Source organism: Stomoxys calcitrans, chromosome 4 (genome assembly GCF_963082655.1).
Source record: "Stomoxys calcitrans chromosome 4, idStoCalc2.1, whole genome shotgun sequence".
In the NCBI taxonomy this organism is placed as follows: domain Eukaryota; kingdom Metazoa; phylum Arthropoda; class Insecta; order Diptera; family Muscidae; genus Stomoxys; species Stomoxys calcitrans.
In genome coordinates this window covers 17242939-17265218 of record NC_081555.1, presented here as the reverse complement: position 1 = coordinate 17265218, position 22280 = coordinate 17242939, and the positions used below count along the sequence as shown (strand labels likewise).

At 36.9% G+C, this 22280-nt stretch overlaps 3 protein-coding genes across 4 annotated transcripts in view; 1 reads left to right on the top strand and 2 right to left on the bottom strand.

Annotated features, from left to right (window-relative positions):
• The window catches only part of LOC131996780 (la1-like protein 13), a 58031-nt gene extending 46356 nt beyond the window's left edge, over positions 1-11675 (bottom strand). Inside the window, exon 1 of the mRNA XM_059366693.1 lies at positions 11626-11675. Within this exon, the coding sequence (XP_059222676.1) occupies positions 11626-11666 (41 nt within the window). The 5' untranslated portion in view covers positions 11667-11675. The remainder of the gene's footprint in view (positions 1-11625) is intronic.
• LOC106084138 (zinc finger protein 34) lies at positions 1658-10514 on the top strand. Its single transcript, XM_013247639.2, has 5 exons — positions 1658-1813; positions 1873-1995; positions 2091-2429; positions 2498-2932; positions 8652-10514. Exons 3-5 carry the CDS (start codon positions 2304-2306, stop codon positions 10446-10448), a joined length of 2358 nt encoding a protein of 785 aa, XP_013103093.2. The 5' UTR covers positions 1658-1813; positions 1873-1995; positions 2091-2303; the 3' UTR covers positions 10449-10514.
• A 3007-nt stretch (positions 11676-14682) lies between the features above and the next one.
• On the bottom strand, positions 14683-19303 carry LOC106084125 (uncharacterized). Of its 2 annotated transcripts, none has more exons than XM_013247606.2 (4): positions 19130-19303; positions 15188-15295; positions 14998-15127; positions 14683-14821 (listed from the first exon to the last, which is right to left on the bottom strand). In XM_013247606.2, exons 2-4 carry the CDS (start codon positions 15285-15287, stop codon positions 14743-14745), a joined length of 309 nt encoding a protein of 102 aa, XP_013103060.1. In that variant the 5' UTR covers positions 15288-15295; positions 19130-19303; the 3' UTR covers positions 14683-14742. The 2 variants fall into 2 exon arrangements, with proteins under 2 accessions (XP_013103060.1, XP_013103058.1); XM_013247604.1 differs by lacking the exon at positions 19130-19303 and adding an exon at positions 19002-19062.
• Positions 19304-22280: the final 2977 nt, after the last annotated feature.

The following is a 22280-nucleotide window of genomic DNA, read 5'->3' as shown; positions in this document are numbered from 1 at the left end:
CATTAACAAATCTATAGGGCACCCCTACCCTTCACCCGAATTTTTTTTAGGAACCCACGCAGGGAATTTTTTTATACGTCTGGCCACGGATCTTTGCCACGTTCCAGGTACAAATTTGCGCATAGGATGGGGTATACTAATTTCGTCATTCTGTTTGTAAGAGGTCGAAAAAAAGCGTCCAAGACCCCATAAAGTATATATATTCTTGAACGTCATGACATTTTAAGTCGACCTAACTATGTCCGTCCGTCTGTCTGTCAAAAGCACGCCAACTTTCAAGGAGTAAAGCTAGACGATTGAAATTTTTCACAAATATTTTTTATTAGTGTAGGTCGGTTGGGACTGTAAATGGGACAAATCGGTCTATGTTTTTTGATATGGTGTTTCGATATCACTTCCAACAACTCTGCTAAGTATGGTTCAAATCAGATCATTACTTGATATAGCTGCATATAAACCGATCTTGGGTCTTGACATCTTGAACAACTAGAGGGCGCAATTATTATCCAATTTGACTGAAATTTTTCACGTGGTGTTTCGATATTACTTTCAACAACTTTGCTAAGCATGATTCAAATCGATGTATTACCTGATATAGCTGCCATATTGTCTTCTTGAGCCTCTAGAGCGCGCAATTCTTATCCTATTATGCTGAAATTTTGCATGAAGTATTTTGTTATGACTTCCAACTACAGTGCGATGTATGGTCAAAATCGGTTCATAACCTGGTATAACTGCCATATAAACCGATCTGGGATATTGACTTCTTGAGCCGCTGGAGAGCGCAATTCTCATCCGATTTGGCTGAAATTTTGCATGAGATGTTTTATTTTGATTTCCAACAACTGTACTAAGTATGGCGCAAATCGGTACGTAACCTGATATAACTGCCATATAAACCGATCTGGGATCTTGACTTTTTGAGTCTCTAGAGAGCGCAATTCTTATCCGAATTGGCAGAAATTTTGTACAACACACGTGTCCAATTTTGACCTTCAACATACATGTCCCATATGGTTTGAATCGATCTTTAGCTTGATACTGCTCCCATATAAACCGATCTCCCGATTTTGCTTCTTGAGCCCCTACAAGGCGCAATTCTTATCCGAATGGACTGAAATATTACACAATGACTTCATTTATTTAAAGTCCGAATTGGACTATAACTTGTTTTTTTTTTTAACTGGATCAATTGAAAAATTAATTGAAAATTTCATTTTTTTATTTGATCAATTAAAAAGTTTAATTGAAAATTTCAATCATTTTTTTATTGAATATGCAATTTTTTTCAATTGAAAACTTTTTCAATTACTTTTTCAAAAACGGTTATTGATATCAGCTCACTGAAGCGGCGATTGGTGTACTCTCTGAAACATCTGGCCCTCAGAGGTTATGAAGTGGTGTGGTCGGTCGATGGTATTATTGGGAGGTGGTATGATCGCAAAACATAAACAAAATGTTCAATCGTGGTTACACCCTCCCAATACTGGCGACATTTGTCAAGTACTTTGTATACCATGTATAAATTTCTTCCCAAAGAAAAGGAGGTTCCAAATCATTGAATCGGACCGCACTCATTGATGTGTGAGAAGTTTGCCCCTGTTCCTTTATGAAATGTTCATGGTCAAATTTGCATCACGGCGGCAGTCATCTGCTTCATCTCGGGGTGAATCTGTGATCTGCTACGCCAAACGAACGCAAGGATAAGTTAATTTAACAGGGAAATTAGCAAGTCGGTGGGTGATCACAAGCGGAATAAATGATTATAGCACTTTGGAGACTACAACACAGATTCAAGTGTTTGTAGTAGAAGGTAAAATCTCGCACCAACCAATCGAGCAACGATAGTCTACACTAATGTCATTTTTGCAGCCAATTTGTCGAACATCCTATAAGAGACAAGGCGAAAATAGTATCCTGAGAAATCTAAGGAAGTTACTAGTCGACTGACTCATAAAGTCATTGTGACACCATAGTAGAGAAACAAACTTCTAGGTAGGGGATTTTTTACATTTATATAACTAATTTTACCAATTTATTTCCATTACTACCTACCTCTAATCTAAATTGTACACTGTAAATACTTCCAGGAACTTGTGTTGGCCTTAAACTGAGACTCTATTGTAACATATAAATTTGAACAAACTACCTGCATAAAAAAAATACCCAGAGACTAAAGATGCAGATATATTAAGTGTATGTAATAGGACCCAAGGCATACATTTTTCAGTGAGCGTCAAGAAACGTGTGAACAAAGACGTCTTGTCATTCCGTATTAAGTAAGGACAGTAAAGAAAGCAACTATGGTCTCTACTATTAATTGTCGCCTGTGCTGGAATACCTGCAAGGACATACATCGAAAATTGTATGATGCAAATGGTCAAAGGACTGATTTATACAATTGGACAGCAAAATATTTTGCTACAGAGGTAAGTTTTAAAGCCAAAACCAATTTTAAGTATATGGTTTGCTATATTTGTTTTTTTTTTTACTTCAGCTTCTGGATACTAAAGATGATAATAATGACACTAAAGTTTTATGCAATCAATGTTGGTATCACATATCCGAATTTCATGCCTTTCAAGAGTCTATTCTACAAAAACAAAATCAACTGTCAAGGATTCGAATAAGAAATACAATGGTTGTTCCCAATGAATCTTTGCCGAATACTTCAGATTTTTTATACGATGTCCAGCAGTTGTATCCAAAAATCATACCAACATCTGTAAGGCGAAATGAAGAAACAACCACATATTTGGCAAATGAATCATCTAATGGATTGCATTTAGGAGAGAATGAATTGCACCCACTACAAAACATGGAGAGACTGAAGCCTGATGTCCTACAGCCCATGATGATTGAGCCGAATAAGAATTTAAATCAACCAAGCTCTTCAATTTCACTTGAAACACAAAATAACACAAGCGGACGGGTAAAACATTTTCGCTACAAAAATTTGTATAACCACCGCCATGAAAAAGCATGAAAAAGCATTTCCCATGAACATGCCATTAAAGAACAGGGACAAACTTCGCACATTGCAATGAGTCCTATTCTATTTAAGATTGCAAATGCAAATTTTCCACTAAGGAACAGGGGCAAACTTCTCACATATCAATGAGTGCAGTCCGATTCAGGTTCAAGCTCAATGATAAGGGACCTCCTTTTTTTTTTAGCCGAGTCCGAACGGCGGGGCGCAGTACGACACCGCTTTGGAGAGAAGTTTTACATGGCATAGTACCTCACAAATGTTGCCAGCACTTGGAGGGGAAAACCAACGCTGAAATTTTTTTTTTTCATTATTCAAGATTAAGCTCAATAATTTATGCTTTTTATAGCAGAGTCCGAATGGCCTATGGCCATGTAAAGATGGGATAGTATCTCACAATTGTTGCCAGAATTAGGAGGGAATAACCAATTATGCAAATTTGCTTATGACCATTTCATTGAGGAACAGTGTCAAACTTCTCACATATCACTGAGTGCTGTCCAACTCAAGCTCAATGATAAGGGAACTCCTTTTTATAACCAAGTCCGAATAACGTGACGCAGCCCGACACCTCTTTGGGGAGAAGTTTTAACAAGGCCTGGGTTTTCGCCGGGATTCGAACCCAGGCGTTCAGTGTCATAGGCGGACATGCTAATCTCTGTGCTATGGCGCCCTCCAGAATCGGATAATCACCACTGAAAATGTTGCTGATGTTCTCTCCAGAATTCGAATCTAGAATTCTAGAGAGTTAGTATGTCCGCCGCGTCGCCGGCGGACATACTAACTTTGCGCTACAATGGCCTCTCTAACTGGACACTAACTTCTAGAAACAGTGGACTATCTTTAGATTGAGATTCCATTATTATAATCGAACTCTTTATTTTTCGATTTATTTGCATTTCGCAGTGCAGTTCATGACTCAATTATACAGTTTAAATCGAATCGATAAATATTTGAACTAAAATTTAAATCCGAAAATGCCTTAATTCGCCCAAAACTTTGAGTTTCGAAAATGTAAAGGCATTCGCCATTTTGGGAGATCATACCGAAGTGCAGTTCATGCCTCAATTATAGAGTTCAAATCGAAAACTGCTTTGTTTTCGTTGAAAAACAGGCAAACAATCGATAAATATTTGACCTAAAATTTAACACCGAAAATGCCATAACTCGCTTAAAACTTCAAGTTTCGAAAATGTAAAGGCATTCCGCGTTTTGGGTGATCACGATGAATCATTTTCTATAAAAAAATTCTTAGAAATCTAACTGTTTATTTTTTTCGAAAAATTTTGGCAGGGTATAGCCTATTGAAAATTATTATTTTCCAAGAAAACCAAAAATGTTTGTGATTTGCATTTCGAAGTTTAATTTAGGGCTCAATTATACAGTTAAAATCGAAACCTGCTTTGTTTTCGTTAAAAAGCAGGCAAAAAATCGAAAAAGATTTGAACTTAAAGTTTACTCCGAAAATGCCATTAATTGACCAAAACTTTAAATTTCGAATATGTTAAGGCGTTCCGCACATTGGAACATTACGAGGAATTGTTTTCTATTAAAAATTTTTTTAAAAATCGAACATTTTAATCAATTTATATAAAAAATTTCTTAGAAATCTAACTTTTTATTTTTTTCGAAAAATTTTAACAAGGCCTATAGCATATTAAAAATTTCGATTTTCCAAAAAACAAACATTTTTGCCTCAATTGGTACAATTTAAATCGAAATCTGCTTTGTTTTCGTTGAAAAACAGACAAAAATCGACAAATATTTGAACTTAAATCCAACTCCGAAAATGCCATAACTCACCTAAAACTTCGAGTTTCGAAGGTGTAAAGGCATTCCGCATTTCGGGAGATAATACCGAACTGATGTTTATGAACCAATTATACAGTATAAATCAAAAACTGTTTTGTTTTCGTTGAAAAGCATGCAAACAATCGAAAAATATTTAAACTCCGAAAACGCCATAACTCGCCCAAAAAATTTGAACGCATTACGCATTTTGGGAGATCATATCGAAGAGCAGTTCGTGAGCCAATTATGCAGTTTAAATTGAAAACTGCTTTGTCTTCTAAAAAAAAAACAGGCAAAAATTCGAAAAAGATTTGAACTAACATCTAACTCCGAAATTGCCATAACTCACCCAAAACTTCGATTTTCGAAAATGCAAAAGCGTTCTGCATTTCGGAAAATCATGAGGAATCGTTTCCTATTAAAAATTTCTTAGAAATAGAACTTTTTATTTTTTTCGAAAAATTTTGGCAAGGTTCGTTGAAAATTTTGATTTTTCAAAAAACAAAAATTTTTGTGATTTGCATTCCGAAGTGCAATTCAATCCTCAATTATACAGTTTAAAACAAAAACTGTTTTGGTTTCGTTGAAAAACAGGCAAAAAATCGATAAATGTTTGAACTTAAATTTTACTCCGAAAATGCCATAACTCGCCCAAAACTTCGAGTTTCGAAAATTTAAAGGCACTCTGCATTTCGGGAGATCTTACCGAACTGCAGTTCGTGCGCCAATTATACAGCTTAAAGCGAAAACTTCTTTGTTTTCGTTGAAAAACATGCAAACAATCAAAAAATATTTGAACAAAATTTTTACTTCAAAAATGCCATAAATCGCACAAAACTTCGAGTTTCAAAAATGTAATGGCATTTTGCATTTCGGGAGATCTCGAGGAATCATTGTCTCCTAAAAATTTCATAGAAATCGAACTTTTTATGTTTAGCGAAAATTTTTGGCAAAATCGAAAATTTAGATTTTCTAAAATTCAAAAATTTTTGTGATTTGGCAATTTATGCTTAAATTATACAGCTTAATTCGAAAACTGCTTTGTTTTCTTCAAAAACTGGCAAAAATCGATAAAACATTTGAACTAAACTCTAACTCCCAAAATGCCATAACTCGCCCAAAAACTATGAATTTCGAAAATGTTAAGGCATTCCGCAAGTCGGGAATCATTTCATTATAAAAATTTCTAATAAATCAATTTTTTTTGCGAATATTTTTGGCATCGAAAATGTAGATTTTCTTAATCCAAAAAATCCAAATAACTCAGCAGGAGAGAATCCTGTAGCAGTATTGGGCGTATCGAAAATATTTAGGTATAGATAGATGCTGTATACACCGTTCTCCATCAAGGCGCATTTTTGTCTATTTCTTTGGCGTTTGGAGTAAAGTGCTGTATTGAACATGCAAATTGGTTCTTTTTGGTTTAGATATAGTAGAGAGTAGTGTTAGTGAATCCTGAGTAGACACTTTATTATACCCACAACCAGAGATGGCCTGTCAGAAACAGTGACGTATATGACATACATTTCCGACGTATATTACATACATACGTCGAAAACGTCGTAAACCTAGCCAAAAAACTAGGTTTCTGACAGAAAAAAAAATTCGAACGAAAATATGTCGAATTTTTGATCTGATTAACTAAAAACTTTGGCATAAGTAATTTTTTCCTCCTGGAGATGAACAATATTGAAATTGGAAAAAATCGGTTCAGAATTAGAAAAAGCTACCGTAGGTTTACACGATTTTTACCAATATTGCAATAATGTGGTCATTTGTTAACCGATCTTCACGAATTGTGGCACACGCAAAATCCCTCGCTAAATCCCTCTGGCTGTTGCGAGTTATTGGGTGGTTGCAACATTTTCATTTATTAATTATTTCTTATCCTTTTGCAAAATTATTTGTTTTTCCCGCTTTAATTTGCTTTTTGACAGCTGTTGACAACGACATATGTTATAAAATGAATGAGATCTGAGGTAGTGTCAAGTAAAATGGTAGATGGCGTGTTAAGTATGCTAATGTGAGGTAATGTCAAGTGAAATGGAAGATGGCGTGTTAAGTATTTTATTGAATAAGTAATGTTATTTTTAAGTATTGTTATTGAATAACATAATTAACACTCCATGTACCATTTCACTTGACACTTCCTCAGATGTCATGCATTTTTAACATATGCCGTTTACAACAACTTTCAAAAAGCAAATTAAAACGGGAGAAGCAAATAATTTGCAAAAGGATACAAAATAATTGCAATTTCTAAATATAATTGATGAAAACTAATAATTTATTGATTTTTTGCTTCACAAAAAAATCCTTAAACGTTACTTTATAAATTGACTTGAAATTTGCGTATATTTCCAATTTATTGTGTGAAAAATGTAAATGCAAAAATTAGAAAAAAAAAAAACGTAATATTTCTTTTATTGCGAAATTTCTATATACAACAAATAAGTGACAATAATATTTGTTAAAAATCAAACTTTTACACTGAGTTATTAAGGTTTATGACGTTTGCGACTTTTTCTACGTTTTATACAAGTATACGACGTTTTCGACTTTTACAACTTTTTGACAGTCGGCAACCTAAAAAATCGTCTTACGGACCATCTCTGCCCACAACCGTAGGTTGGGGGAAAGATATTCTAATCTAGTCATTCCGTTAGTGTCATCTTGAAATATTGATTTGAAACCTCATAACCTCTGCCCGTCTGTCGAAATCATTATAGCGATCAACGTGTAAAGCTAGCCGCTTGAAATTTGGCTCAGATACTTCTTGTTGATGAAGGTCATTGGGGATTACATATAGGACATATCGGTTCAGATTTAGACATAGCTTCTATCATAAGCGTAGAAAGGCCTCTGGGTGGTAAGCTAAGCAACCCCAAAGAGTTTTTGCCTCCCAGAATTTTAAGAGTTATGTTGTTTAAGACAGAATTTGATAATTTTATTGACATTCAAAGAGTAAGCCATCTTCCCCTCCAGAAATAGGCTAGTTTCGTAAATGGATCCCATATAAAATGCTGCTTCGACTTGACTTCTTGAGCGACTTGACTTCACATAAACGGATATCGCTTGGAAGTCCAATTGTTGTTCGATTTAGCTGAAATTTAGCATGTAGTGTTTTGCTATGACTTCCAAAACTAGTGCTACGTACGGCTTAAATCGGTTTATGACCTGACATAGCTCCCATATAAACCAATCCACCGATTTGATATCTTGGTCCTAGAAACCCGCAATTATTATTCGATTGGGCTGAGATTTTGCAAGTAGCGTTCTGTTATGACTTCCATCGACTTACCAAAAATGGTCTAAATCGGAATATAACCTGATATAGCTATCATATGAACCGATCTCTCGATTTGACCTCTAGTGCCTTAAAAAGCCGCAATTGTTATTCGATTGGGCTGACATTTTGCACACACTGTTTTTTTATGATTTCAACACTCGTGCCAAGTAAAGTCCAAAACGGTTTATAACCTAATATAGCGCCCATATTAACCGATCTCCCGATTTGACATCTTAAACCCCTGGTAGCCACAATTGTTGTCCGATTTGGCTGAAATTTTACACGTAGTGGTTTTTTTATCTTCCAACATCCATGATAAGTATTGTCCAAATTGATCTATATCCTGTTATAGATCCTATATAAACCGATCGAAAAGTTTTCTGTGAATGCCAGAAATTTAATGTTTTGCCTGATTTGGTTGGAATTTGGTACGAAAAGTACACATAAACCCTTAATTTGTGTAAATTTCTAGCAGAATTCATGGTGGTGGGTTCCCATGTTGCGGCCCGGCTAAATTTAGTGTGCCTCTACTTGTTACTTGTTTAACTAGTAATTCTAATTTTTTTTTTTTATATTTTGCAGTTGGATAATAAAGATGTCACCAGTTTGCTGAACTCCTCTTCACCACATAGTTCGCAGAAATGCATTTCAATATGTGTGAAATCCGACGAGGAGCAAGTCTCCTACCTCATAGCGCCTGAACTTGCTGTCAATGCTAATCAAGAAGATGTAAGATCTAATCTAACCCCACCCTTATTGGCTTTATCTAACTGTGCGATGGAAGAAAGAATGGCAACTTTTGACAAAGAGTCAAGTTTGGAAGTCGTATCGTCTAGTCTTCACAAAGTAGTACCAATTGCTGAAGAGACCATACCACAGGCAAGAAATAGGAAAAATATTAGTCTTAGTGTAGACGACAGTATGCCAACACCCCACAATAAGTATCTTGGTAGTGAAACCACTATGGCAACTGACCCCAAACTGTCTACACTCGCACAACAAGATATAGATAAGGCACACATCCAAAATGATTCGAGTGAATCTTTTACAGACTCCGAATTCGATGAACCCTTTGGTATATTTGTAGGAGGAGAATTTGGCGAATCTGCTTCGAAAACTGATACCATGAATAACCATAACTTTTCTTCTGATGTTGATGATGATGATGACGATAATATTCCTTTGGCACAATACGCCCAAAGCTCTAGTAAATCTCTTAACAAGTCCAAGGACAATGGCCCAACAGTTATGACAGCCATGGATTATGATAAATCTAGAACAGATTTTGAATCCGATATAGAGAATGAATGTCATCCGATGACCCAACAAATGCCAAAAGATGCCGATAATTGTGTAAATATCACATCTGGATCGGAGGAAGAACCAGATTATGAAGCCATGACAACACAGAGACGTAAGAAGAAGATTTCTTATAAATCAAATTTGAAAAGGCTAAATACAGTCGAAGAATACGATGCGTTTATAGCCAAATGGCGCCCAGAATTGGAATGTGAAATATGCCATGAAAAATTTTCAACATTTTCCTTGCTGCTTCAACACTTTCAGCAGCAGCATCCTGATGAAAAGTGTCATATTACATGTTGCCAACTTAAATTATACTATCGTTATGAAATAGAGAAACATATCTATTATCACACAGAGCCAGAAGCGTTTAAATGTGAGGTGTGCTACAAAGTTTTCACAATGAGGTCTACTTTAATTTATCATCAACAGGGGAAGCATGCTGGATATCGTTTAAATTGCCCAAATTGTCCAAAGACTTTTCAATTTTCGCAATCGCTACAAAAACATATAAAGTTTAGCTGTAATAAAGTAACACAAAATAGGGAAAGCCCACATGTATGCCAAGTTTGTGACAAAGCTTTTAAGTCCAAAGCTCATTTGCGTGTTCATTGTAAGCAAGTTCATTTGAGAATTCGAAGAGAGTTCGCCTGTACCATATGTGATAAGGTCTTCAATTCGGGACCATTGTTAAAAGCACATATGCGTTTACACACAGGGGAGCCGCGTATGGTCGAATGTTGCGAATATTGTCCAAAAAAATGTTCCACCAAGAAATACCTCTATGCGCATATTAAGGAGCGCCATCCAGAAGTTTGGGAGCGGCGCCAAAAAGAAAGAGTTGAAAAGATGTCAATGAAAAAAACCTACAAGTGTCCCTCTTGTGAGAAGGTTTTTCAATCGAGCATGTGTTACTACGACCACCGGCGGTCTTTCCACTCTGATAAACCAAAGTACAAGTGTTCACTTTGTCCCAAAGAATACCGATATCTTTCTAATGTGGCAGCACATTTTAAGAGGGTACATTTCGAGGAATGGAAAAAGAAACAAAAGACAAGCGGTGACAGCATAAAATGATTCTTTTTTTTTTAGCAAAACTACAATAAAATATGACGAAGATGATAATTATTAAACTTTTAACAATTTGTTTTACTTTGGGTAGGTTTTAGGAAATAAAAATCCACTCCACCTTTGACACAGTTGAGTGCAAGAGTCGAAGACATATGGAATTCGACCACCAACTTTCCCAAAATACTATTAGTCTCCGGCACGGGATGACTCTCAGCTCAGTTTTATGTGGTTTTCATCGTCATTACGGGAAGCTCAACTGGGAACTATCGGGCGCGTCCACAGGTTGCGTATGGTAGGATGTTCCATATATGGAATAGCTGCAACTGCAGTCGCGGACAATCAGCGGTATCAAGTGGAAACATTCAGTGTGTGGCCGGCCGGCACCGGCTCTTCCTTAAATACTAAGTGCCTATTATACTCGATACAAGCTGAGTCAATGTCGACTTTAAAAAATCAATGGCCATAACGTTGCCGCGGCAATCGGTCCTATGGACCGAAATAAGCTAGCTCATTAACAGGAGCTTGACGAGGATCGCCATATCCACAATGAAAATGTGGCTACAAGAACAACAACGAATCAGGACTCGTTTTAGCGGTCCGATGCTATGCTTCCTCAGCCCCAGGAAATACACGGCCTTGACTACCCTGCAACTCAATTCGCAAGCCCACGTCACATTAGCGCTGTCACCATACCAAGTAGGCAGTCCATGGGAGAGTTGAATGAGTGAATAGCACTGTCAGCGCTTATTCTTTTCCATGGTCCGAAAAACTTCTTTCATCATATAACCAGTGTCAGCCTCATATGACCCTATGCTTGAGCGTTCCACGCCGCTTTACTGTACATATATATCGTGACAGATGTATTGCGCAGCCGCTTCTGCCCCATTGCACCCAACCAACTTAGATCCGTACCTGTATACAGTAGATCCTGGAAAAGTTGAGCAAACTCTAGTACAGAAATTCCCTTTCCTGAAAGACGAACCCCATTCCCCCGACAAGAAAAGACAGTTGTAGCACATAATCTGTCACCAATAAGCGAAGAAAGACATTTGAGGGATAGGCTAAGCCAAGTCGGTCCAAAAGACCGATCGCCACGGTCGTGATTTCTGTAATACACCATAGCTATCCAAACCTGATCACCATGTCTTACATATCTACAAGAAAAACACATTAAAATACTCACGTGTATCCCCAGAATAAGTTCCAGAAAATAAAGATGCACATATCGTTGAGTTGTTTAAAAAAACGAGCTTTTTTAAACGAGGATGTTAATTTGGAAAAGGCTGCAAACGTTGCTTACTTTGTATGGTCGGACTTGATGTATCTGTCACTGTTCCAGCGGCATCAGGTTACTAATCCGACTCGGATGGGAATGGTAATACGGAAAAGGCTGGAAACATAGCATATTTGTATGCTTTGATTTGTTATATTTGTCACGGTTCCAGCAGCACTAAGTGACTGATCAGACTCTGTGGTGTTAGTCCAACCATTCCACTTTTTTCAGTCTTTCATTTATGCACAAATAAAACTTAATACCACAAAAACACTCTTATTGTCTTTCCAAAGACTATATACACTTATCCGCGCAATAGGTTACTCATGCTCGTTTAATCATCATGTGAAATAAAAACAAGCCCGTTACGTATAATGGGTTATTTACACTTAACGTCACGTGATAAACAATAAACAACAACCAACAAGTTGATCAATTAAAGTAGAGTTACATGGCCTATTCTCGCCCGTGCGTTTGAGCGTGCGTGTGTCCCTGCGTTAAACTTCCCTTTATACGTCCTTTGGGTTGAGTAACATATCATGTGCTAACTGTTGTGTACGAATTTCTAAATATCAACTTATTAACGCCATTTCCAACCTTTATTTAAAAAAAATTCAATAATATTATTGAAAATGAGTTTTCATATACTGTAAAACTATTTTTGAAGAGTAAACAAACCCAAATCATATGTTTTACACTCTGAATGCATTAAAATATTGAATGTTGGCTAACTTAAAGTGGAGTTACATACTATGCGCATAAAAAATGCAACTCTACAAACAAATCCCACAAAAGCGACGCGCAAAAGTTAAAGAATTTAAACAATTGTTAACTTTGACGACCAAAAACACTACGTCGCATGTGGCAACACAGAATGACGCTCGCTTTTAAGAGTCAAATTTAAAAATATTTTTTTTTGAGTTGCTTTTGTGGACTTTGTGTGCAAAGTTGAATTTTTGCAACGCGACGCTCAAAATCAATGCTCAACGCGTTCATTCCGTTTTGGCCTTAACTTATTTTACAACCACGCAAGCACGTGAGTGAAAATGGCATGTAACTCCACCTTTATTTCACCTGTTTAATTTGAATTCTATACAGTGGAATACAGAAACATTGTGTGAAAATGACAACAAAGTTCTAATTAATGTAGGCTATCTAATGGAGTACAACTATCTCCAGAATTGGATTGCCGTGATATGTGTTTGACATCATTTCTCTGATCGTTTTTCTTTAAAATTTTGTCTTAAAACATGTATGACCATACAAAATGTCGACAAAAGCACATTAAATCCTAACATACTAACATTTTGGCAGCAGCTATTAGCATTCGACCTCATGTGTCGCCTTAGGTATTATATACGAAAATTATTCCATCCATCCAGGATTCCTATCGTAGTCTCGATTATACCGCGAGGGTATAATGTGCTCCTATCCATTCTCCCAACGCCTTAAGTCTCATAGCCACACTTAATCTGCATGTCTATGAGTCAGATATCTAGAATCATCTCCAGCGACAAAGGAAACATGTTTCTTGATCCTGTAGTATTATCGTTATGTCGTACTTTTTCTCCATCGTAGTTCACCAGACTACTGAGTCGTAAGTAAGTATTGGTGTAATAATGCTTCTTCAGAGCCAGGTGCCTATTTGGATTTTACTTTAGCCTTTCCCTTAAAAATATTTTGTTATTAACAAATTCCCTCACGGAAATTCTATTAAGGAATAGGGAGTAAACTTCTCACTTATCAATGAGTGATGTCTGATTCGAGTTAAAGTTCAATAAAACTCCGTTTACACTGCTCTTTAAATTCAGATTTAATGGCTTAAATCCGGATTTAAAGCTCTTAAAGCTAAAGCAGATGATCGAGCCAATAAATCCGAATTTAAAGAGCAGTGTAAACGGATTTAGGGCTCTCGTCACCTGATTTTATAAAGAAAAAACAAATAATTGAACCATTAAATCCGAATTTAAAGAGCAGGGTAAACGGGGTTTTGTATTTTATAGCCGAGTTCGAAAGAAGTGCCCCAGGGCGACGTCTCTTTACATCTCACAAATGTCGCCAGCATTTGGAGGGGATAAACATAACCCAATGTGGATTAATAAAGGTGTTCTCACGCGATCAGCTGAAAACAGACGGGCAGTTTAACAGTATTAAGATGACAGTTCGGTGTTTACATTTACAGCAAACACCCCACTTTTTTCCACGTTCTCTTTGTTTGTGTTTCCCTTTTTCTCATTTTACCTGCAAACGTACTCACGCACAAGCACAAGCTTTCTCTCATTTTACCTGTGCACCTACACACACGAGCGCAAATTTCTTTGCTTGTGTTGAGAATAATGTCATTTTTGAAATGACATCCCGATGACGAGACGGCGGATTGCACCATATGATTTGTGGTTGTTGTACAAATGTACAAGCTTTAATTGTTTCGCTATGATCACCACTCAAGGCGGATTTAAAAAGGTGGTCTCACGCTGTGGAACAGCTGTTAACAGCCGGCTAGGTTTGACGGTATTAAGATGCCAGATTTTTGTTTGCATTCTCTTTGTTGTCATCTTCTTTCTCGCATATTCTCTGCTCATGTACGCACACGTATACACACACGCAAACAAATTTCCTTGTGTGTGTTGGCAAAACGTCGATCAGCTTGATGATAAGATGGGAGATGGCACCATATGATTTGTGGTTGTTGTACAAATGAGACCACTTTTAATTGTTTCGCCATGACCACCACTGAAAAACTGTTTTCTGATGTCCTCTTCACAGGATTCAAACATAGGCGTTTTGCGTTATAGGCGTACACGCTAACCTTTGCTAAACTTTTTGTGGTTTTATTTATGAAAACTTACCATGAAAACTTATGAATTTTGGGAACGTGGATCTCAAAACACACCCACAAAAGTTGATTTGGACCTTACCATGAAAACTTATGAATTTTGGGAACGTGGATCTCAAAACACACCCACAAAAGTTGATTTGGACCTTATGCCTTCTTTATTAATTTATATATTTTTACTCTTACATCATTCAATCACAATTACAGCATTCGGGGAAAGGTTTCGAAAAGTCCGGATGACCTGTACAAGGTAAAGGACGGCGTGGACAGCTTTAAATAAAGAAAGAAAAACGATGCTAGTTATAAAAACAGCTAAAAACGTTTGTTGTTACAGCAAATAATAGTATGTGCAAACAATAACAGAACTTTTAGAAATATTTTCCCTCTTTCGAATAACATTCTAGTGGTAATTAAGCTCGATCAATTAACAAAATATCATCACTCACTAGTTGTATTGTAGCACATAATCGTCACGACAGTACAGCTTAAAGCATTTTCCTGGTAAAGTAGGATAGATAGTTTCATCTATTTTTAATGTCAAATCATTGTCATTGTCATAGCAGTGACCATCCAAAGCTAAAAATAAAATAAAAATAATGAAAAAATACTACACACTTTGTACAAGTTGTCACTTACTCGGATGCCTGCGATTTCCCAAATAAAATGCTCCTTGCGAGGCCACAATAGCGATGAAAGCCAAAAAGGCTGCCAATGTTAAGAATAATTTAGAGGACATAGTGTTACCTAAAGGGAGGATAAGAGTGTGGCGATTAAATTTGAAATTTCTGTACTGAATTCTACTTGGGAATTATTTTTTATTTAAAACAAAAACACAAAAGCAAAGCAAGTACAATGTGTTGCGAATGTCTATACAAGAGTGAATAATTTTAGACAAATCTCTTCGGCAGCATTAAAAAAACCTCAGAATTTTTACAATCGCCTGCCACAGAAAGCTAATTTTTTGTGGTTATTGAAATAAAATAACCTCGACATGGATAAAAATACAATTTTAAAATCTTCCAATCCCAATTGTATATATATATATATTTAAGGAGCTACAAGCATTTTTAAGTTAAGAATAAATATTTATTTAGTTTAATTGAATGTTTCGGCTATAGGTCGTATGGGCCTGAAAGTTACCCCAGAGAAGACTGATACCTGCTTCTTAAGGAAGAAGACGATAGTGGGCAAATTTGGAGTGTCATGTTTTCTCAACAGAAAGAGTATGATATCCGACAAGATCAAATATTTGGGAGTGATCAGGATAGTACATTGAAATGGAAGTGTCACATCTAGGGGCACACTGAGATGGCTCAGAGATGTTGAGAACTACATATGCAGACCGTATGCTTGAAATGTGACTTCAATTCCAGGATAATCTACTGGTTCTTCAGCAGCGTGGTTAGACCAATACTAACTTACACCTTAGTAGTTGGTTGGACAACGATAAAGAAGAAATGCAACCGGTTCAGAGACAAGTTGTCTTAGCATAGTTAGGCTGGTTAGGAGAACCACGCCTATTAGGGCATTGGAGACATTTCTAGATGTCCAACCAATTGACATATAGATTAAGCATAGCCGAATCCACTATGGCTATAACACTTAATGCGATGGGAGAATGGATATAAGATAGGAACAGGTCTTACCATCATGGACTAATCAAGGCGACTATAGGAGGTCTAGATGGATTGTAAGAGTTTTCTGACCGAATACCAGAGACGACACCTTAGATCGAGACACTGTTGCCGACTATATAGTCTTGGATTGACATAAATCTGGTATTGCCATCTAGTAATTTATGCTACACAGATGGATAAAAGCTAGAGGAAAGAATGAGTTAAAGTGACTTCTTTGAAAAACCAGAGACAGGGCATACCACGTTCGTGCAGGCGGAAAGTTTCCCGAGAAATATGTATAAAAAATTAGAACCAAAGTTTACGTAAGGTTAGGTTTTATAAAGACATAATCTGGTATTGCCCTCTGGTAACTCATGCTACACAGCTGGATAAAAGCTAGAGGACAGAACAGGTCTAAGTGTCATCTTTGAGAATCCAGAGACTGAGCATAACACGTTCCTGCAGGCGGAAAGTTTCCCGAGAAATATCTATCCCAGAATAGTACCAAGGGTTAGAAAAGATTAGGTTTTAGGGCACAGGCAACCACGATTACTAGCCGCTTCACACAGAGACCGCAGGCTCATTTTGTTCGCCCTAGAATAAGATACATAGAAGAGAAAAAGAAGACAGATATACACCTTACCACGATGAGAATCACCAGAAACGATAGGAACATAAAGCCAACGTACAAAACCAAAAAAGTGGGGAACCTGGCGGACTGGGAAGAAATTCTCATCGGTGAAAATATAGTGCAGTCTTTAATTCAGGCCTCTGCAGAACCCCAGAATGATAATGAGAGGAATAAGTACATGGAGGGAATCCAGACAAGGACAGTTCTTCATCCATTTGTCATACTGGGAAGAAATACTCAACGGTGAGAGTATGGTCCAGTCATCCAATTCAGGCCTCTGCAGAACCCCAGAATGATTATGAGAGGACTAAGTACTTGGAGGGAATCCAGGCAATGACAGTTCTTTACCCATTTTTCATTCTGGGAAGAAATATTCAACGGTGAGAGTATGGTCCAGTCATATAATTCACGCCTCTGCAGAACTCCAGAATTAGTATGAAAGGATCAAGACAGTGATAGTTCTTCACCCATGATTCTGACTTGGAAGAAATTCTCACCGGTGAAAATATGGTGCAGTCTTCCAATTCAGGCCTCTGCATAACTCCAGAATTAGTATGAGAGGACTAAGTACCTGAAGGGAATCCCGACGGTGACAGTTCTTCACCCATTATTCTGACTTTGAAGAAATTCTCACCGGTGAAAATATGGTGCAGTCTTCTAATTCAGGCCTCTGCAGAACCCCAGAATGATTATGAGAGGAATAAGTAGATGGAGGGAATCCAGACAAGGACAGTTCTTCACCCATTTGTCATACTGGGAAGAAATACTCAACAGTGAGAGTATGGCCCAGTCATCCAATTCACGCCTCTGCAGAACCCCAGAATGATTATGAGAGGAATAAGTAGATGGAGGGAATGCAGACAATGACAGTTCTTCACCCATTATCATGTATCTTTTATGGACCATCTTCAACGCCTTCACGTCATCACACAGGATGCGGAAGTCAGACGCTCTCTGTCTACCTGCACGCTGTCAGATGCCCAACGTTGCAATCCCCAGTGAGGACGCTTAGCAGCACTCCGAAGTCATGCTTACTTAGCCCCAGGATAAGCATCGTCCTGTTCCTCGAAATACTCGGCCACAAGTCACTTGCAACCCACAGCACGAGCGAGCCCGGGGGGTCACTGATTTTGTAAAACAATCAGCGATTCTGCTATTCGGCCACTTTGTTTCCCGTCACTCCTTGATGGTCCTAGACTCAGCAAAGCCTGACAGCTTCCCCCTTGGCCGAGAAGAAGCTAATTATATCTTTTAAACAGACTCAACCTCATATGGTCCAACGCTTAAGTCTTCAACACCGCCTGGCTGCTCTCATTTATTCTGACATTCGATCAGGACTCCGATCACACACATCGACGTCGTCTTCAAAGCTTATGATACCGAAAAGACCTCCACCTGACAGTGCAACCTTTCAAAAGCCTACACCATTGACTCAAAGGAATTTAATGAAGACGACTGACCCGGTGCCCCCATCCATGTATACGGAAGAGCCTTAAAAGAGCGAAAGGATCCCAACCCAGAAATTTCGGAAAAACAAAATGCAACACGTCAATAAGGAAGAACTTCCCTGGTATATAATCAGTCGAGTCGCCTATAGCATGCCGCCACGCCGAATCTCCATCACCTAGCAAAAAAGAAGCATGAGCAAATTTGTGGAGCGCCAAGTACCCTAGTCCCTCAGTCTTAGGGCAAACTTTGTTGTCACACTGTATGGTGAAAAGGCTGAGGATCGAGTATGGCATTCAGATCTTCAACTTAGGGGCATTTCTCCTTGCTCTAGAGATCAGCACAAACCATAAAAAATTTGTCTCCCTTGTGTAACTTCCTCAATGAGGTGTGCTTTGGAAGATAGACATGTTTAAACTTCATTTCCTGAATTAAGGAGCTACAAGCATTTTTAAGTTAGAAAAGAAAACTGAATTGATTTGCTGGATTGCCACCAGAAATTGTAATTAAGAAAATATTTTTTTTTTTTAATTTGGCAGAATGAGTCATTCTGTCAATACCAAATATGGTTATAAGGCTCCATGTTTTGATATGGACCCCACAGAATTTCCCCTTTTTATAGTCCGTATAGTTTCACATCTATTCTTTCGAACTGTATTCTTTACCCCAAAATTTTTCCTCCTTTTGATATATTCCCTCTCATAACAAAGCTGCAGGTTTCACTTGAAAAGGCAAAAAACACGTTTTTTCGGCTTACCCATTTTTTAATAAAATTTATTTTCTCACAATATTAGTTCAACGAAAAATCTTAATTGTCAATATACTCGTATATTTTCAAACTGGATATTTTCTTAATTTTCTTGAGGTTTTTAAACAATTTCTTACCTGATATGTCCCACTTTGTTTGGCAAGTAGATTGTGTTTTTTTTTTTTTTTGAAACTAAAAAATTTAATTCACTTGCAATTACTGCTATTATTATTTTCGTTTTGAGTCACCGCCTGTAGTAAAAGTTGAAACAAGTGTTTGTTTTGCATATATATTCAATAAACACTGATTTAAAAGAGGCTTCTTTGCTGTCTGAGAATTTTGATTTGTTTTCATTCCGAATCTTATTAATTAGGGTATATGAAAGCTTTTTATCACTTCCATGTCAATATACATAAGTCGATTTTTCAAATCTGAGCTTTATTTTGAATGATAAATGCCTTGGATGATAAGCTTATGAGACCTTGAGAAAAAGATGCCTAGTAAAGAAATAAAGAAAGCTCTAGTCTTAAGAGAAATACATTGTATTTTTGGTGAGATGAGACCACATATAATAGCCACAAAATGATTATAAAAAAATAATAAAAAAAAATTAGATATGTTTGGTCAGGCCGTATGTTGGGTAGCCAACATACGGCCATTATTAACAATGTTTATATCTGGATTAGTTTGAAGAAATTCAAAGGGGTAAAGTTTGACTTATCCTGGACTTGAATGATAAACCTATTTGGGGGACATTTTACCTGGGGGATGCATGAAGAGGCGGATTTTTGCAAGGTTCCTGGTTTATGATGAAGGTCTCTGTCCACTGGTAGATGACAAGAAATTACGCAGCTGACGAGCTCTGTGAGTGACTGTTGCCTCTTGGCCATACTAAAGGCGCTATCACACGGTATGTAGATGTCTTATGACATGTTACTTTTTGTATTCACATGTAATTGCAAATGTTTGTCAAAATTGTCAATTTACATATGATTCACAATTTTTGCTATCACACCTGTATGTTATTTTCGTATGACATAGCCTAAAAATTTGAGCATAAACTGATTTGTTTATGCTTAATAATTGTAAAAGTTGTGAGAAAGCTGATTAAATCAAAAATTTTTTAAAACAATTTAATTTGGGGTTGCTTTCATTCAACTGTCAACAAAAACAGCTGATTTCTTTTTGTGTTTTTGTCAGAAGGAATAGAGCACGCTCCAATCGAAAAAAAATACATGTGGTATTGATTGAAAAGTTAGTGTATCATACGATATGTACAACTCAACATTTGCTATTGGGTTGCCCAAAAAGTAATTGCGGATTTTTTAAAAGAAAATAAATGCATTTTTAATAAAACTTAGAATGAACTTAAATAAAATATACTTTTTTTACACTTTTTTTCTAAAGCTAGCTAAAAGTAACAGCTGATAACTGACAGAAGAAAAAATGCATTTACAGAGTCACAAGCTGTGAAAAAATTTGTCAACGCCGACTATATGAAAAATCCGCCATTACTTTTTGGGCAACCCAATAGATTTAACATATCATAAGACAACTACAAGCCGTGTAATAGAGCCTTAAGAAACAGAAAACCCATCCTTTTGCACAGTTCTTGGTAGGACATATGATTTCTACGATAACTACATGTATATAGCGTGCACAGATTACTATGTGTCGCAAGATGGCCAAGATCTTGTGGCCGAGCTTCCCATTGAGTAGAACGTCGCTTATGTTGGGACTGTGAAAACAACACCTCACGCTACTAATGGGGTCTTGAGAGGTCATAGCAATAATGTCAATGACTTTTTGTAGGGAAAAGTCGACTCCTACAGGGTTTCTTAGCCCTGTGGTTGGATATCTCTTTGAGGGGAACGTCGCTTATTTTGGGGCTAACAAAGCTTGCATCCAAGTTATTGATAGGGGGCATGACCTCCATTGCAATGCCGCAGGCAGGCTGCTGTACGATAAGTGGGCATGGGCAAAAGAGGCTTTTCGCAACTCCCGTGTTGTTTCCTCAAAAAACAAGCTCAAAATCGCATAATTGATATTCAATGAATACAAAAAAAAACATCTATGTTAGATCGAAATTGCTGTAACTTCTTTCTTAGAATTTCGAAATTCTGCAAACACCATTAGATTCGAGACATAAAGCTCTTTCCGTAATGGTGCTGGTTGAAGCAGTACTTCAAAGTTTTCTATGCAAAAAGTCGTACAAATCGATTTTTTGGGCCTACAATTTTCAAGGTCATTTTAAGTTCGAAAACTCTGTAACTCATTCATTTTTTCGAATTTAGAAAATTTTAAAGCATTCCGCAGTTCAAAATTCGAATATGAATCGTAAAACAATCAAAATTCCTTGGAATTTATCATTTTATTTTTTGTAAATTTTTTTAGCAAAGGGGTAACCTTGTAAAAATTTTCAATTTTTGATGCGGAAAATATTTTTGAGTTGAGTATGCAGCATTGAAGTTTATGGCGAAAAATGAGGTTTAGCGCAACTCCCGTGTTGCTTCCTCAAAAAACAAGCTCAATATCGCATAATTGATATTCAATGAATACAAGAAAAAAACATCAATGTTAGTTCGAAATTGCTGTAACTTCTTTAGTTTTTTGAATTCCGAAATTCTGCAAACACCATTAGATTCGAGACATAAAGCTCTTTCCGTAATGGTGCTGCTTGAAGCAACACTTCAAAGTTTTCTATGCAAAAAGTCGTAAAAATCGATTTATTATGGGCCTACAATTTTCAAGGTCATTTTAAGTTCGAAAACTCTGTAAATCCTTCATTTTTTCGAATTTAGAAAATGTTAAAGCATTCCGCAGTTCAAAATTCGAATATGAATCGTAAAACAATCAAAATTCCTTGGAATTTATCATTTCATTTTTGGTCAATTTTTTTAGCAAAGGGGGTAACCTTGTCAAAAATTTCAATTTTTGATGCGACAAAAATTTTTGAGTTGAGTATGCAGCATTGAAGTTTATGGCGAAAAATGAGGTTTAGCGCAACTCCCGTGTTGCTTCCTCAAAAAACAAGCTCAATATCGCATAATTGATATTCAATGAATACAAGAAAAAAACATCAATGTTAGTTCGAAATTGCTGTAACTTCTTTAGTTTTTTGAATTCCGAAATTCTGCAAACACCATTAGGGGGTAACCTTGTCAAAATTTTCAATTTTTGATGCGACAAAATTTTTTGAGTTGAGTATGCAGCATTGAAGTTTATGGCGAAAAATGAGGTTTAGCGCAACTCCCGTGTTGTTTCCTCAAAAAACAAGCTCAATATCGC